This window comes from Procambarus clarkii, chromosome 36 (assembly GCF_040958095.1).
Source record: "Procambarus clarkii isolate CNS0578487 chromosome 36, FALCON_Pclarkii_2.0, whole genome shotgun sequence".
In the NCBI taxonomy this organism is placed as follows: domain Eukaryota; kingdom Metazoa; phylum Arthropoda; class Malacostraca; order Decapoda; family Cambaridae; genus Procambarus; species Procambarus clarkii.
The window spans coordinates 6,872,773-6,892,261 of record NC_091185.1 but is presented as its reverse complement, the minus strand read 5'-3'; the positions used below and the strand labels follow the sequence as shown (position 1 = coordinate 6,892,261).

General features: G+C 40.5%; 1 protein-coding gene across 1 annotated transcript in view; it reads right to left on the bottom strand.

Moving 5' to 3' along the window:
• Positions 1-19,489, bottom strand: part of LOC123756102 (Ca[2+]-channel protein alpha[[1]] subunit T) — a 487,984-nt gene that overhangs the window by 140,613 nt on the left and 327,882 nt on the right. Inside the window, exons 16-19 of the mRNA XM_069336529.1 lie at positions 18,165-18,306; positions 12,226-12,476; positions 9,926-10,086; positions 31-264 (exon numbers count right to left, since the gene is read on the bottom strand). Of these exons, the coding sequence (XP_069192630.1) occupies positions 31-264; positions 9,926-10,086; positions 12,226-12,476; positions 18,165-18,306 (788 nt within the window). The remainder of the gene's footprint in view (positions 1-30; positions 265-9,925; positions 10,087-12,225; positions 12,477-18,164; positions 18,307-19,489) is intronic.

The window sequence follows — 19,489 nt, the reverse complement described above, 5'->3', positions numbered from 1 at the left end:
AAAAAGTGAGTCACAAGTACTGCTACTCACATAGAATGATGATTATTCAGGTTGTTATTTGTAAATGTAATATTGTTGTTGAGTGCTGTTTCCTCCTCACCATCAGCATCAGATCCTGAGTCGTGTCTTACAAGGTTCTCTCTGTCTACCTGAGACCTGCGAAATGATGACCCAGTGCTGCTGCACCCACGTCGTCGACGCTGGGATCCATTACGTCGCCAAGATAATGGCGAACCACAACCACTATTACGACGTTGTCGACTACTGCAAGGGTAAATTAGCTTTTTAATGTCATAATTCTAATGTCACATAGCTGGTAAAATTCTTCAGCAACATCTTTAAATAGTTCATATTTTTTGGTATATATATTAATATTTTAGCACAGTGCAGTATTTGCTATATATACTTAAAAACATTTTCCAATTGTTATATTATAAAGTACAATATTATGATATAGGCCTATATATATAGGATTCTTTGTATAGGATGCATTTATGAATGGTATATTCAACTGGAAAGCACAGGAGGGGTCTCTCCTTTGACAGGTGAGCAGTCTTAGAGGTTTCCACCGGAAAAAGCATATGTAATGAGGCTAAAAATGTGCTTCTGTTTGAAGCTTTCAAGATAATATGTCAGTGGGCTGTAGCCCTTGCCATCATTAATAAATTTATGCATACCTCATTTTGCAATTCAATAGTTCAGTGAACCCCACTGTGTAAATCTGGACCAAAATGTGTGAGAGGTAACTTGAGGTTTGCTGAACTGAAGTTACGTCCTCTAATTACTCAACACAAAGCTGCTATTAGGACAATATCCAATTCTGGCCCCAGACATCACTCGGTACCCCTACTCAAATCCCTGAATATGTTAGACATTAAGTCACTGCACATTCTCTCATGTGTACTATACATATATAAAACGCTAAACTGTAATGCCAATCCTGATCTCAAAAGCTTCATAGAAGGTTGTAACAGAACCCATGAGCACCACACCAGAAATAAATACAGTTTTGATATTCCTAGAGTACGACTTAATCAAACCAAAAATGCTCTACAAATCAAGGGGCCTAGAATGTGGAATGACCTTCCCAACCATGTTAAAGACAGTACCTCTCTCAACCAGTTTAAGTTAAAAATGAAGCTATACCTAATAAATTCCCTGTAACCTACCTTTCCCCTCTATTGTCAACCCATGTATGTTTTTTGTTTTTTTTTTGTTTTTCAAATCAACGCTGTTTTAATGTAATTTTCTGTAATAATTTGTAATTGTATTTGTGCTGTTTTTTTCAACAATGTTTCCCCCTCTTTTACCTCTATTTTTATTTGTACTCAACGCATTTTTTTCTTTTTACCCATTAGTTTTAAGCTTTAGTCAGTAGTGTTTTTTCCTGCCCGAAACGCTTTGCGTAATAGTGGCTTTAGGCATTGTATGTACTAGCTCTTATCTATAAAGCCAACAAACTTTGTAAAATCTCTTTATGTATGTACCTTTGCCTAAATAAAAATTATTATTATTATTATTATTATTATTATAATTATTATTATTATTATTATTAGTTAAACCAAGGTTATACTCTATATAAACAAATAAAATAGATACATTTACTTTCCAATTTCCAGTGCTCCCTATTTCATAGAGGGGCAGGATTCTGTTCATTGTTCCTTGTATGTAGTAAGAGACTTTATGGGAAGCTGGCAATTATCTAGTCAGACCATTAATGGCCAGAGTGTGATATCTAAGGAAAACTAAGGAGATGGCCCAAAAAAATTGCATGTGTAACAAAAAGTCTACAGTGCTATAAAGAATTAAAAAGAGAAGCTATTAAAACATATGAGGGACGAAAATGATTTTAAATTCATTCCCTCGTTTATAAAACAGCAGCTAAAATTTTAACAAAATTTGATGACATAAATAAATGAAAATGCATTGATATCAAAGCTGACTGCAAACAATGATACTAGCTAACACGATGACTTTGAATACACTAACAGTGTCACAAACAACTAAGTAATGAATTTGTAGTTCATAAACATTCAATGCAAAAAAAACTACTAATCAATCCTTGCTTAAGTGAATTTGCTGAAGTTATATCTGAAAAACAGACAAGCAAAGTGTCAAAAGCACATAGCATGTGAGTGAAATATGGTGATCATACAAGTGTACTTGGCAATCAATTTTACAGTAAATTTTATGGTAAGAATATAATAAATGCTTATCATATATTTTGCATTAATTATTCAGCAAGCGGTGTGTAATATTTTGGAGTTACTAAATACAAGATGGTGAATGCACACTCAACGGTGGTAATAAACTGGCCATAGTGATCATACAACAGGTGATAAACATAAAAATTAAACACATCCCAAATGAGTATATATAAATTTAGTTCTCCCTCATTTTAGGGCATACCATAAGTCATCAGGACACCAGAAATGGTGAGTGGACCCAAGATGGTGACACAATAGAGGACTTATGCTGTGTTCACTGATACTGCTACTGCTACTCAGGCTAAGGCTGAAACACCTGAGAAAAATAGACCCTATATATTACACTAGCAGTGTGCACACTCACTACCACCACCCTAAGTTTCTTGTACTGTACTACTGATAATGCAACCTGTCCTCTTTAAGAATAACGTCGCTTTTGGCCGTTTACCAGTATGGCCGAAAGTGGACGTAATATGAAAATAAAAAAAAATGAAAATATATTTTGGATTTTTTTTGTTGAACAACAGTAAGTTAAGGGTCCTCTGGTAGGTTAGGTGGGCAGGAAATTCTCATAAAGTTTCAAAACGTTATGAAAAACGTTAATTGAAAGTTCTCTTCTAAACTTACCGAGTAGGCCGGACGACTCAAATTGAAAACGGGACAGTACGTCACTTTTGTGAGTCAATTTCATTTAAAATTATGTCCAAATCTGGCCATAGTGCGCATACGAGCCAAAAGTGACGTTATTTTTAAGAGGACGGGTTGGATAATGATCCATTGACATGGTTTGTTTATACACAGTCTAAGTCCATCTTGCTAAATTACATAATTTATCTTAACCCTTAAACAGGTTGTCATTCGTTGATTCATGAGGTACTGTGATTATCGTCATACAACGATTTAAACAATTATTGACTGGGTTTTACATGTATGATGCAAATATGATATAATAGCTCTCTGTGGATATAATGGATTTTATCTTTACCTATGAAAAATCCAGCATTGAATGTAATGAAACACCATTTTCTGGGTGATCCCCAGAGGCTCCCTGGAGCTATCATACTGATATACGCTATATAAGTCTGTTGCTTCAGTCAATGGAGTTCTGCTTACTGGGGACCACAAGCCTGAACCTGGCCCCCTCAAAGAGGCACAGCGAGCAAATGGCCTATGGAAACCCCCATGTGTTTGGGAGCATTTCATGTCTTCCATCGACCGGGATTAGGCAATCAGAAAGGTAGGCATAACAAAACAAACCCCACTTGGTATGAAATTGCAACCAAAAACTGAACAAAGAAGCAGAACTCCCCCAAAACCTAAGGAGCAAGCAGACAAACAAACGTCATTCACCGCCACTGTGCCACTTGTCCGGGCAGCCCTCCCCTTCCCAGGAGGGGAAGGGGGGAGACCCCAGACCCTCGGGCCGGCTACTAACACCTCAGTTCGGAGGCTGAGCATCAAAAACAAAATGAAACCGCTGATTGGAGGTAGGGAGGGTGCCATTTCATTCAATGCTGGTTTTCTATGGGGAGCCCCTTCGGCTCCATGGTGATACATAACCAAAGATAAATATGAAAGCGGACATACTCAGGAGGCGGCTGCACTGCATGCCTCAATTCAAAGACAAGACCATCGGCTGCAACTTGCGACCCAAGGCAACACATAAACAACCGAGACCAGGAACATGCACCAAACAATGGACGGCCAGGACCCCTCTAAAACCCCTGTGGCCAAATGTCAGCCCAAGATATGTTCCCAAACACAGCAAACTAATGAACATCATGGGCACGAGGGTAGACCGCAGGCTGGCTAGACTGAAGTACACTGCAGATGACCTGAGAGATCTGAGCCCTGGAACAGGGAACGAGGAATCAGAACAACCCAAAACGCGTCTATGGCAACAGAAGCCGAGGCACGCAGGTAACGGCACCAAGCCGCAACCTAACAACGCATGATGCACCCTCTGGCTTGACCAACCAAGCATCAATAACCCAAGGGGCCCCTCCGGAAGCCCAGCGTCTCATTCTTCACCAGAAAAGAAGTGTTGTCAGGTAACGGCACTGAGCCGCAAACTGACAACACATGATGCACCGCGGGCCCGACCGACCAAGCATCAATAACCCAAGAGCCCCTCCAGAAGCCAGGCGTCACGTTTGTTGCCAGAATAGGAGGAGATGGCTGCAACCAAACAAAACGTCCACCAGGACCAACAGAGCAGAAACTACTGCACCAGAGGAGATTAGGAAGCACACCGACCCGACCCCCAGAGGCCAATGCCAATAGAAACAAAGCCTTCTGAAAGCATGCATGAACCGAAGGGGCCACCACAGACCATGGAGAAGAAAGAAAATAGTACCTGGTTCAAGGACCAGGATGGCTCAGGAACATCCTGAGTATGGTCCTCAGGATGGTCCGCCTGAGCTATCCTGAGCTTGGGACCTAACCAGTCCCTGAACCCTGGATGAAGCAGGATATTCCAATACACGTCCTGGAGGGATGCGTATTATGCCTCATGCCCTGTCTGTTCCTTAACCCATAAAAAATCCTGTATCCATTTCATGATTATGTGTACTAGGAGGAGCTTGCAGTCATGTTTGTGACAATTGTAGAACTTAATTGTAGTTACTGGATAAGAGCTACACTCGTGGTGTTCCATCTTTCTAGTTCTCTGTCAAATAACGCTTTGAAACTACTGATGGTTTTGGCCTTCACCACCTTCTCACTTAGCTTGTTCTAACCATCTACCACTCTGTTTGCAAAAGAAAACTTTCAAATGTTTTTTCGACACCTTTGTTTCCTTACCTTGAATCTGTATCCTCTTGTTATGGAAGTAGCTGGTTTCAAGAGTTCCTCTTTGTCAAATTTGGTTGATTCCTGTTATTATTTTGTAAGTGGTGCTCATATCACCTCTTTTTCTTCTATTTTCTAGCTTTGGCATATTCAACGCCTCTAGTCTTTCCTCGTAGCTCACGTTTTTCAGTTTTTTTTTTTTTTTCTTTCTTTTTTGAGATATATACAAGAGTTGTTACATTCTTGTACAGCCACTAGTACGCGTAGCGTTTCGGGCAGGTCCCTGGAATACGATCCCCGCCACGAAGAATCGTTTTTTCATCCAAGTATACATTTTACTGTTGCGTTAAACAGAGGCTACAGTTAAGGAATTGCGCCCAGTAAATCCTCCCCGGCCAGGATACAAACCCATGACATAGCGCTCGCGGAACGCCAGGCGAGTGTCTTACCACTACACCACGGAGACTGCTGCTCCGGAAGAAGTTACGGAAGACATTTTGCTGCAGGCCTTTGCACCTTTTATAGTTTATTGATGTGCTTTTTGAGATATAGCCATGTGCCAAATTGGTGGCTTACACCTTTCTTTCAATCTATGTTCTTGCCTATATGGTGCCAATAGGCTATATGTCATTGCCCAGAGTTCAACACTATTGTATATTACAGTATGTTCATATCCCTCTCACTACTCTCTATGGTTGTGTTACGAACCAGACTTCATCATCGGAGCATGGAGCAGCGACGTCAACGCCATCTGTGAGTCTGCTCCCTAAACCCCCACAAAATGGACGACGCCATCTGGTGGTGGTGGTATGATACCTGCTAGAGACTAGATTCCTGCCTGGGTAAGCCCGAAGAGTCACTGTTGCTGACGTCTGGTGAGGTGGCGCCTAGAAAATCAGCGCCATCTATTGTGGGAGGAGGTGTATGTCAATGTCAGAGTCCGTAAGTGGTATTTCCTAGTGTCCCAAGTACTGGCCAGTTTACTGATGATGTGTCTGTACCCACAGAGGCGACGTAGGGCTGCAGTGGTACGAAGACAGGCAGTCTACCCAAACCGCCTATTATCTCTCTACTCCATTCTGCTTTACGTGAGCAGTGAGCCGCCGCCGAAGAGGAACTGAGTAGTATCTGCTGTCTGCCTGTGAAGTGGCAGTGACAGAATTCGGCGTATCCCAGGACTGGCTAGAGGAAGAGACGACCGACAGCGAGGTGCTACGGAGGAGTGTAACTAGCTAGTTGCAAGAAGCTCCTGCCAGGGGTTCGCTACCCTTGTATTTGTTTGTGTAGAGGCCCAGCAGCACGAAGCTGATGTTCTCTGCCAGCACCAGGCTGGAGAGTGATTGTGGGCGTTCACAAGGAGCACCTAGTGAGACTATGTATAGGCTGGCCCGTGGCTAGGGTAGACTCGTCAGTGTTAAGCAGTACTGGTTGAGGACGGTACTGTGTGTTGAGGAAACACGGAAGTTGACAAGGCTGCATTGCATGAGCATCGAGGAGCGCTTAGTGTCCTATGAGAGTGACACGTGTATATATCAGTGTAGTAATACGTCGTTTGATTCTATTTAAAGTGATGGGAAAGTGATAATATGTGAATATATTGATAATTGATGAAGTGTCATATTCCTTTCAACTCCCCCCCTTGTGTTTTACTTGCATTACCAAACTCGCTCCTTGAAAGCCACTACCGACTTGGGGTCGGATACTAGTACTTTGGTTCCTCCAGTAAAGAACCCGGTTGTGACCCATAGTGTCCCTAACAGGTTGTAATGGAGTATACCAGGTAAACCCAATCATCACTTGAAACACATGTTATTTAAACAATTGTGTTATGTGAATTATGTGATTTATCAAGTTATTCAACATGCAAACTCTTGTAAATGAAGAGAAACAAATGATAAACAATCAGAGACACATCCAATGATAACACAAGAAGCATCAGCTGTCAGGCATCAGGTGTTGACAGGTACCAGACACACCCACCACATCCTTCAAGCGTGCCTTTCCCCAGTGAAATGATAAATATTCACTTTTGTATTTTTTTTACATTCTGCATACACATTTATAATTCTATAATGAAACCTTTGTATTTATTTTTTACGCATAGTCAGGCATAACCATTTCTCCACAGCCGCTGTCTAAGGGTTAATGAAATACGTCACAAAGTAATTAGCACAATGAAACATACATAATGCACAGGTTATCAGAAATTCTTATAAATTTCTCAAAAGTAGGTCTTTGAACAATACAGACATGATAGTACTCATTGGTTAAGCATTAAGATTCATGATAAAGAAAAAAGCATTAATAAATGAAACTATTTTCTGGTAGAGCCTCGATGGTTTCCTGAAGCTGAGATGGTTTCTCACTATTGAGTCACATCAGCCATAGAAGTCTTGCATGGGCTACCAAAGACCAGTGCTAGAACCAGCCTTCTCATGTAGACAGAGGGAGCAGGGGGATTGTTATGATCACCCTCACCGAAAAAACATCTAGAAAGTGAGTAAAGCAACGCAGACAATTGCAAGGTTCACAGAAAAGGAAGCACCAAGACGGTCAAAATCCTCCACAAACTATTTGTTCAAACCCAAATGATTCTTTTGAAACTATCTTAAACCCACTAATGCAAATGGTTGCCAACAAGAGGCACCCTGGAAGCTCCAGGCTCCTTCTCCAGCAATGAAACACTGACCAGATAATGAGCTGCCAGGATTCTGTCAGACCTCCGAAACTACCAAGCCTGAATATCAGTCCACGACATGTCAGCAAATAGTGGCCAAAGCTGTGAACTTACAAACATCCTGGGCCTGAATCTGGGCACTGTGGACAACCTGGGATAACAGGAAACTAAGGAATTCAGATCAACAAAGGACATCCATCATAGCTGAATGAGTGTTGAGAATGGTAGGGATGAACTGCCTCAACTGGAATTAACAAATGATGCACTGCTGGCCAGGCAAACCAAGCATCAATCACCAAGGGCCTTCCCTCAAGAAGCCAATTGTCTCATTCTTTGGCAGAAAAGAAGAAGGCCGCAAATGAAGAAACTGTCCACCAGGACCAAAAGAACAGAATCCACCCCACTGAAGGAGGGCATGAAGTTCCCAAACAAATCAACCAGAGATGAGGGTCAACAAAAACAGCACCTTAAGGTCTCCTGGACTGAAGGGGCAACGAAGAATAAAGGTGAGGGGAAGAAATATGAACACCTTATCAAAATATCAAGATGTACTAACTACACTTAGGTAAGTACCCTTACCAGCCAAAAACACCCCCTTTAACCTAAGACAGGAGACCAAAGCCAGAGTGAACTGAGAGGGTGATCAGGCTCAGTACACATCAGCATAAGAACTGAAGAGCAGCCAGCTGACCTGGTCTGCCTTCCTCCTTTTCCCAAACGAGGGGGAAGGTGGTGGGGTGAACTAGCTCATACTAGTTTCATAAGTTTTCGACCATTTGTTTACATTATTGAAAGAATTCATTTGGCTGTTTTGAGACTGTGGTGTTGCTTTTAACCAAGCAGTGGTCTGTTCTGTTTCACTGACTTTGAATGCCTTCCCTTGGTGGTGGCAGACCTGAATCAATTTACATATAAAATCGTTTATACCTGCCACTTGCTCCTTGCACCTCTTTGAGGGAAGCCAGGTTCTGGCTCATGGTTCTGGGTAGGCCAAATAAGAACTCCGTGACTGATGGCACAATATAAGTATAGCAGCTTCGGGAAACCACAAGGGGCTCCCTGCAGAAAAAAATTAAACTTGAGAAACTTCAGAGATTTGCAACAAAATTAGTACCAGAATTGAGAGCAATTAGCTACGATTTCTACATACAACATCCTGAGAGGATTAACATTTTGGACAAAGGAAACTTATTTCAATGAAAATGAAGGACAAGAGGACATTGGAGGAAGTTGGACATGCAATCCAGTCACAGAGATGTAAGGAAATTCTCATACCCTGTAGTTGTATTCAACGAATAAAATGTATTAAAGGAAGAGGTTGCTGCACCCAAATACATCATCTTAAAAAATCTGATGGAAATTATAATATTTTGAGAGGTAAATAGCATGCCAGGAATAAATGGATACAAGGTGGATAATAGATCTCTATCTCCCATAGTCACCTTAAAGTAAATACTGAAGAGTAAGCATTACCTGGGTCAAGGCCACTAAACAAGAGCCCAAAAGGGGCAGACACCTGAACCTACTCACAAAAGAGAATCCAGCAATGACCAGGGATGGTAACTCTAGCAATATGCAGCTGTGGTGAAGAAAAATTCAAGTTTTACACAACAGGATGATTGAAAAACATGCACATGAAGCTTTCAAAAGAAGCAACACAGGCACAGGCTCCTGCAAGTCCAAAATAAAAGGCAACACTTAGCTAAGAATTAAAGCATGAAGAGCAGTGAGATACTGGCAGGGACAGCACCAGGACATGACTGACTGAGGTAGCCATCTGGGACCCTTAGGTCACCAATGCCACCATCTGGTAGCAAGCAAATATTGCTACCTAGCAGTTGGGCCTAGATAACAAGTGCATACAATGTTCACATCAGGGTTACAAATCCTGCCCCATGCAGTTGCTTGTTTTGGTGTGCTGAACATTTTTGGTGGTTTTTGTTTGGTTGTGTGTGATCTTGTATCCCCAGACTCACCTTGCCTCTATTGAGGGGGCCTGATTCTGGTCCTGGTCTCCAGTAGGCTCTCATCATTCATAAGAGCCTGGTAGGGTACCTAAGGAGTGGAGATAGCCAGGTAGGTAACTTGAGGGGCCCCTAAGGTGAGCCTTCCCAGATAAAGAAGTTATCTAGTCAGAATGAAAGAGAACTAACCATTGGCAAGTTATAATTTACTAGGGTTAAGCATAAAGAAAACAAGGAATGACTTGTGAACACTTGATAAAGTATTAATGGCACCATACTGGACTAACCCTGGAGATGGGCTGATAGACTCACGACGACCTGGAAGATCATTAGGAGAAAGTGACTCTCGACGGAGAACTCCTCGAGGTCCTAAGCGACTTGATGAACGTGATGATCTGGATGATAATGATGTATTGTTGCTCTTGATGGAGGCTGACCTTAAGACACCCTATTGGAGATGCAGATGAATAAAGCATATCAGAACTAGATACATGGTATGATGCCTCTTGATACAAGTCTAAATAAATAATATGCATATGCTTCCTCCTCACCACCACCTACTTATGCCTATATCAGTACTGACTAGCTATACCACAGGAACAATATATGTAACAAACATATACAAAATGTACCTATTCTTGGGCAATTTAAACTATTAAAACTCACGAGAATGAAATCCTATATCATTAGAACACTTATTGGTTACTCTAGTTACAATTTTATTCAGGGTGACACTGTTCATAGTCAATATGAACTGAGTTACCCTGTTCCTATTATGACAAAACAAAAGAATTTGAAGTTTAAAATCAGCAAGAATATGGACATACATATTATCACTCCCAAACCAAAAAAACCAGAGCTGAATGTAATGAAATGCCTCTTTCTGGTAAGGCCTTAATGGCTCCCGGTCGGTCGGACCGGGACAGCACGGGTGGGAGCCGGACAGCACGCTGGACTTGTGATCCTGTGGTCCTGGGTTCGATCCCAGGCGCCGGCGAGAAACAATGGGCAGAGTTTCTTTCATCCTATGCCCCTGTTACCTAGCAGTAAAATAGGTACCTGGGTGTTAGTCAGCTGTCACGGGCTGCTTCCTGGGGGTGGAGGCCTGGTCGAGGACCGGGCCGCGGGGACACTAAAAAGCCCCGAAATCATCTCAAGATAACCTCAAGATAACCTCCCTAAAACTATCTTGCTTAGATGGCTCTCCCCCTTACCAAGTCACACATCTGGCAAAGAAGTCCTGTATGGCCTACAGGTGACCAGAACCTGGCCCCCCCCCTCACAAAAGCAGAGGGAGCTGGGGATTAATACCATTACCTTCACTGAGACAATATCCAGAAAGTAAGCAAAGCAATACAGGGTTCTGTATAAGGTTCACTACAAGGTTCAAACTCCAAGGTTCAAAGAAAATGAAGCACTGAAACAGCCAAATGACTCTACAAATGATTCACTCTTAAACTAGCTCAAACCTCCCGTTAGTTATGACTGGCCACCAATAAGTGGCAGCACCACCAGGATCTCCCAACCTCTTGTGTCATATATGCCTCAGTCCAGAGATGAAAAGACCATGAACCAATGCACATGATAGGGAAAGGGAATCAGGAAGCCACAGGCCCTACTAGCTAGAGACATTTCATTATCTTCAGTGCCGGTTTTCTGGAGGAACCGAATGGTACCATACAAATGGTTATAGAATTGCATCAGAAAGTCCAGACATGAAGACTGGAAGTGAATGGCAGCAATGTCTCAATGTTTATCACCGGGTCAATCTGCTGAAAGAGTTGGAACTATGGAAAAACACCCGGGTCCACACACCGGGCCTGAAGAGCCAAACACCAAGACTGAGCTGGCCACCAAGGAGACAGAAGGATCATTTTGCCAAAGTACATCTCCAGCCTGGACAGCACCCAGAACAATACATGAACTGGAGGGGAAAGGGAGGGAGGAAAAGAGGGGCCACAACATTGACCAAGCCAACCTAAAGGCATCCACCTCAAGAGCCTCCCAATTGGGAATGTAGCCATATAAGGAAGAAGCTGTTGGCTCCACACCAACACTAGGTCTATTTTACAGTGACTGAATGACTAGAGACATCAAATGGTAATTGAAAGACAAATCAAATAATGTAAAACTATATAGTATCCTAAATTAACATGATTGACATTGCTGTACATTTATCCTTAATTAACATGGCTGAACATTTATAAAATTATACTTTCAAGTAAATTGGCAACAGTCACATTGAAGAGTGAAGGGTTAAGGATATGTGGCAGTGTTGTCTTAACGCATGGGCATCCAGGGGCCTCAATTTTCTAGGGGCTTCATATTACCATATTGCTCATGAAAGATCTCCTGTCAGAGAGGATAATTACTCGACATCTCAAAAGGAAAGGCATGGGATCCAAATCCCTTTGTAAATTATATTTATAATATAAATAATTTGTGTAAACCAATCTGATGGTAATCCTACACATTAGCAGAAAGGAAGGGACCCATCATCTGTTTAGGAACCCCAGACCATTGTTTTGCCCAAGGCCTACAATGCTGTTAAGACAGCCCTGATACTTAGCTTGAGAGTTTTGTGTACCTGTGGACGGTCATGCTGATCTTGGTTTGAGCAATAAAGAGCCATGGCAGGGCTGAGCCTGTTGTTGAGTTCCCCACGCCCACTTGGCTCCAGAGTGGCATGGGGTGATCCTTGAGGAGTAGCAGCAGTGTGTGTGATGATTGGTGGGTATCCTAAGTGGGCAGTGGGTGTAGACATAATAGGTGTGAATCCTGCAGGCGTGGGTGGGATCTCGCGACTCGTTGACTGTGGCATGTGCAGTAACTTGCTCTCTGAGGAGGCAGTGCAATTTGAATCCACACATTTCTAATTATTGCAGTATACTTACACAGGCAAATTAGTGAAGGACTAGACAGGAGTACAAATGTATCACTAAGCAATGAAAAGTAAAATAAGTGCAAATAATAAAGTCTTTTTATTTGCACTTATTTTGACACCTTTCTGTCAGTTAGAATATTTTTCATTCACATCAGCAGTCACCCTACCTTCCCTTACAGTGAGGTGGACCAAAAATATATTTTTTTCACCATGTTGACACAACCATGCTAAACAAGTACATTGTATGTATAAATACATTGTACAAAATCGTACAATAAAAAATTGTGTAAAATCCTGGTTTGTATCTTGGAGAGGCTGCAGGATCCAATTAAATTCAGTAGAATTTATGGTTGCAATTCTTATACCATGTCGTAGCTCAGTCAATAGCTCAGCATCTGGGATGCTCTCTGGCGTAGGTTTGAATCCTCGTCACGGCCCTTGTGGATTTGTTCATTTGATACATCACGCTATTGTGATTTCTGTGTGTACAATGTATGTATGAATATAATAATATATATATATATATATATTGGTGTATACTGGCAGCAGGTTTTCTTTCAAACATGTTTCATTGAATATGACCACATATTCTGTATTTATTATTTTCTGGTTTAGGGCTTCTATCCCTCTAACTATTTTCTTAGCATCAGGGCTTAATTGAAATAGGAGTTCTCCAAAACTCATTTTCGTACTTTTAAGGTGAAGAAAAGAAGTGATTTACTATAGAGTGTATTACACTTATATGTATAATTTGCACGACGTTTCGAACCTCCATGGTTCATTCTCAAGTGAACAGATCTTACAATACTAGTTGATTTTATACCCGCATTAGGTCAGGTGATAATACAATGAAGGTGAAAACATGGGGGGATACATAAGGGATAAACATAGGGGCTGCAGAAGGCTTATTGGCCCATACGAAGCATCTCCTATCTAAACACAAAGATTAATCCAGTGTAATTGGCCTGTTATGTTGGACATTGTCTTCTGTGTTGGCATCGATATGTTCTTGTCTTGTCCTTACTCTCATGGTGGGTAGAGTAAATAGTTCCGTGATTTGGGTGTTCATGGTAGGTCGCTCTATTCTTATGTGAATTGCCTCAAGAATTTGTAATCTTCTTGAATCTTGGGTTTTGTCTATTATGCAAGTATTCTTGTTCAACATTTCTCTTGTTAGAGTAATGTCATGGGCTTGTCTCATGTGATTCCTAGGGGCACCAGATTGAAGATGGCATGTCAAACGCCTCGTCAGCTTGGTCGACGTCATACCTATGTACTTACATTGAAGGTTACATCCTTCGTGGGGGCAAGTGTACATGTATACAACGCTTGACTGCTGTAGAGGGTTCTCCGTCGGCTTCGGGCTGTTTTTGATAAGGAGTTCGGAAGTCTTCTTGGTTTTGTAGAATATTATCAGGTTTATGTTTTGGTTAGGAGTAGTGCTTTTTACTCCTTTACGGATTATTTCTTTCATTATTCTTTCCTCTTTTATATGTTCACTGTGCATGGTTGATTTGTAATATAATTTTATTGGGGGTGTTGTGTAAACCACATTAAGAGATTATATGTTCCTTAATGGAGCCCTGTTGCTTATGCAACAACCCTGTTGCATAAGCAACAGGGCTCCATTAAGGAACATATAATCTCTTCCCACAACCAAACCATCGCCAGAGAAATCCTAGTAAACAACACAGAAATCATCGATAGATACAGCGATAGCAGGAGGCTTGATGTTTGCGAGGCACTACACATCAAGAAGTCAACACCAGCAATCAACAGCCAATTATTGCACAACTATATTCTACCCACCTCAAGACTCCGCTCCAATATGGAAGCATCAAGAAATATGGACCAATAGGCTTTCTACAAACACTTCTGTTCAATACCCATTGTTTGTGTTCTGTCTTGTGTTGATACTTTTAATACCCTATTAATATCCCCTCTTGTTCTGTCTTGTGTTAATGCCACATCACCCCTCCCACCTCACTCAAATGTAGATATAAAATCGGAGATACGTAAGTTCTAATCAGTTGTGTATTTGTGAACTAAAGTCTTTGAAAATGTAATAAGTTTTACGAAACGCGCCCGTGTCGCGTCAGACTAGAAATAAAAATGAATTTTGGAGAATTGATTTTTGATTTACCTCCAACAGTGAAGCGTAATGTACGAAAGATTGAGAAAATTCGTGTTAGAATTATTAATCTTACTTTTTCGGTCATATTTAATAATATATATATATATATATATATAATAATATATATATATATATATATATATATATATATATATATATATATATATATATATATATATATATATATATATATATATATATATACATATATACATACACATACATACACATACATACAAGAAGGTACATTGGGTTTGTGAGGATACATAGCATGGTGTTAACATTCTCGTAAAGCCACTAGTACACGCAGCATTTCGGGCAGGTCCTTAATCTAACATATAATTTTAACGCTTCGACTCGGTAACGACATAGCATTGCGTCGTTCTTTTACTTGGGGGTAGTCTGATAACGGCGCACCATTGCGTCGTTTCCGGCGGCAAATTGGCGGCGGCTTCGGGAGGGGAGCACCGCGGTTTTGGACAGTATATGCATATACACCTGTAGGGAATTTCATTGCGAATACATTGATACCAAAATGAAAGATCTAGGACCAGAATTGAGGTAACAAAGTTGAAAAAGAGTATACCCATTTTATTGTTCTTTATTAGCGCTCACTGCGGTAATGCACCGTCACGTTCTCTGTTTGCTGTGGGTGGGACGCCGGGTTTTTGGACTTTATATTTGCATATACTCCTGTAGGGAATTCTATTGTGAACACAATGACACCAAAATGAAAGACCTAGGATGAGAATTTAGATGTCCAAAGTGAAGAGAGTGTATACATTTTATTGCTCTTGCGTTCTCCCGGGAAACACGTTCTCACTTTCTCCCTGTCTCGCCCGGCTTTTGGGCTTTATATGCATTTAGTCCTGTAGAGAATTCTATTGCGAACACATTGATACCAAATTGAAAAACCTAGGATGAGAATTGAGATGACAAAGTTGAAAAGAGTATACACATTTTGTTATGAACGCTTTCTCTCTTGTAATGAGAGGCGCCTTGGGGTGGCGCAGTGCTCTCTTTCTGGTAACTTTCATCTTGTCGGCGGGTGGAGCGTCCCGCTGTTTTTGACATTATATGCATGTACTCCTGTTGGGAATTCTACTGGGAACACAGTGATGCCAAAATGAAAGACCTAGGAAGAGAATTGAGGTAACCAAGGTGAAAAGAGTGTACACATTTTATCAGTCTTGCGCGCTCCTGGGTAACAGGCTCTTACTTTCTCTGTTTGTTGCGGATGGTATGTTGGGCATTTGGACTTAATATGCCTTTAGTCCTGTAGAGAAATCTATTGCGAACACAATGATACCAAATTGAAAAACCTAGGACGAGAATTGAGGTAAAAAGTTTAAAAGATTATACACTTCAGAATTACCACACGCTCCAGCGGAATGCCCAAACCCACCCAGAGTAGTGCGGTGCATGCGCGCCCAGAGCATCAAAGTGTTAAGTAGGTAAATTCTAGCAAAATTTATAAAGTGATAACAGGTAAATTGCAAGAAAAAAAATGAGATGAGAGAGATTAGTAGGTATATTAAAGCATCGGTAGCTCTGATTGATTGCATTGACAGCTTGATTGGTAATTTAACAAAGATTAATAGGCACAATACAGCATATTGATAGCACATATAAGACAGCAATGAATACAATGGTAAAGTTGTTTGAGTTTGGTACATAAAGATTGGGGGATTGGGTAGCACTAGATACAGTGCAATTTTAAAGCACAGAGTAGGACACTGTGAAGATGAAATTAGGTACTTTTTGTTTTTGTTTTTGAATGAGGCAAAAGCTGGACAGCTTTTCAATTCATTAGGGAGTGAGTTCCATAGACTAGGTACCTTTATTTGTATAGAGTGTTTACACAGATTAAGTTTAACTCTAGGGATATCAAAGGAGATATTTATTTCTGGTGTGGTAATAATGGGTCCTATTACATCTGTCCAGGGAGTTTCAGAGCAGGGTTTGCATTTAAGAACAAGGTTTTGTAAATGTAATTGACACAAGAGAATGTGTGGAGTGAGTTTGTTTAGCATGTTAAGGAATTTAAACAAGGGGGCTGAGTGTTGTCTGAAAGCAGAGTTTGTTATTATTCTAATAGCAGATTTTTGCTGGGTGATGATGGACTTGGGGTGGTTTGCAGTGGTTGAACCCCATGCACAGATACCATAATTAAGATAGGGATAGATTAGTGCATAATATAGTGAGAGGAGAGTAGAGTTAGGTACATAATATCTGATTTTGGAGAGTATACCAACTGTTTTAAAGACTTTCTTAGTTATGTGTTGAATGTGGGTGCTGAAGTTGAGTCTATTGTCTAGGAATATGCCAAGAAATTTTCCATCAATTTTATTACTAATTTTAACACTGTCTATTTAAAGATGAATTGCATTTGTTGATTTGCTTCCAAATAAAATGTAGTAGGTCTTTTCTATGTTAAGTGTTAGTTTGTTGGTTGACATCCATAAATGGACTTTTTTTAGTTCATTATTAACAACATTATTTAGTGTATGTGGGTTGGGGTCTGAGTAGCTGAGGGAAGTATCATCAGTAAACAATATAGGTTTAAGAATGGTAGAGACATTAGGCAGATCATTGATGTATATAAGAAATAGGAGGGGTCCCAAGATGCTGCCCTGTGGCACTCCAACAGTTATTGTAAGAGTGGGAGAGGTTATATTAATGAAGGCTACATATCACTAAGATATGTATCACTAAGATAGGATTGGATATAGTCCGGGGCAAGGTCTCAGATTCCATAATGATGGAGTATAAGTAAGAGGTAGTTGTGATTAACAGTATCAAAGGCCTTTCTCAGGTCAATGAAGAGTCCAATCAGAAACTCATTTTTGTCAAGGGCTGAGTAGATTATATCAAGGAGACTAATAACTGCATCGTTGGTACTCTTTTGGGAGCGGAAGCCAAACTTTGTTTGGCTTCCACCAAATAACATCGCCCAATCCGCCTTCCGCCAGGAGTATATGTATTATATAATAATATAATAACTAGACAAAGATCAGCAAAGACAATTACAGTACTGTATGTCATAAACACACTAGCAGTTGAACTATCTAACTACTACTGTGTGTGTGTCTCATTTTCTGTCATATTTACTTTTACCGTGATGTTGTCTATTTTGTCTTGCTCTACTTTCCTGGTGGGTATTTTCTCATTTAGTGATTTATCATCCTCTACTCTCTGTACCTAAGTGAGGCGGGACCAGGTTTTGGCCTCTAGTTCCCAGTTGGCTTTTCATGATTCGTAAGGGTCTGGTGTAACTTTGTGTGTGGAGCTATCAAGGTGGTTATATCAACAGGGAACCCAACATGGAGTTTTCCTGAAATGTGTGTGTAGAGCTAGAGCCAAGCAAATCATTATAACAACACATTTTCCTGCCAACTGTAGGCAATTAGAGAATTTTTTGGGGAAGAGGAGTGTGTCTGGAACATCACTCATTCCAATACATACTGGCACTCCAATGCCCAAAAACTAATATTGATCTCATTCTTACCTTTCTCAATATTGCATTTTGGATCATCATCAAGTAACTTCTGCCGCAGCTGATTTTCTTTGACTCTATCTTCATTTCCTTTTGCGAGACGGCGTTCATCATCGGCACCCTCCAAGGTGGACGCTGATCGTTTCTTCTCATCCTAGAGTTGACCAAAGATACTTTAGTGCCTGTTTAAATGGATATTTAATGCCTGGGCACACTGAAGGACCTTTCTGCTACTGTTATTACATGGTACCTCGGTAGGTTTCAACATTATCTCATGTTAATAAGCTTAACTGGGGTTTTCTTTAAATCATGGTCAAATAAAGATAAATCTATAACTATTTTCTTAATAATTTGAATTTAAATAATTAAAGATACTGTAAAACTATCATTACAACCACACTTGAAATTAAAAATAAGTGGTCTGCAAATTTATTCCAAAGAAAAACCTACTGATCTACATGTAGCTCTAATGATTGTCACTCAGAACTCACTACTGAAGTAGTTTAGTGCCACAATGTATTTGAATCAACATATGGTTCCACTAAATGAAGATGTGGCAAGTAAATTGAAGCCACTTGCTATGCTGAAAACTATTCTGAAGTGAAGATTTAGTAATGTTCTCTGCATGCAATAGATATTATTGAGAGTGTGTGGTCATGTCATCCACAGTAATCTAGCGAACGTATATAAAAGATAAATTTATATTGTTTTGTGAGTCATAAGCAATCCACTGTTCATATTGACATAGCAAAAGACTCATTAATACAAAGCTCTGTTTTATTACCTTCAAGTTTGTTTTTAAAGTCAGTTGAAACCAACAAAAAGAGCTGTGAGAAGAAAGTGAAGCAATATAAAAGATAATAAGACTAAAGCATTAGCTAAGCCACCAATACACATGCTACAATGACTCAATGAAGAATAACTCCAGGGCAATGGTAGGGAGGGAAAAAGAAGAAACAGAGAAAACCGAGTTTGAGAGAAAGACACAGAAAAATAGTAAGAATGAGAGAGAGTAATGTGATACAGATAGACAGACAGATAGATAGACAATGCCCTTCATTGTATGGTATTGCTTGAAGGACTATACCATGCAGACAAATTTGTGTCATGCTACCAGTTCACTTGTAGATACACACACTTACGCTGTGGTATTGATTGACACGGTAGCAAGCTTTGAATTACAGCACAGTGCTGAGAAGGGATACAATAAGAGGTGATTGGAGTGAGATGAGGAACAAGTCAGGGCCAGTGTGATGTGTTAGTACTCTAGTTAGTGTGGGGGCATGTTGGGAATTCAGCCATTTGAGCATTATAAAGTATGTATAACCAAAAGCTGG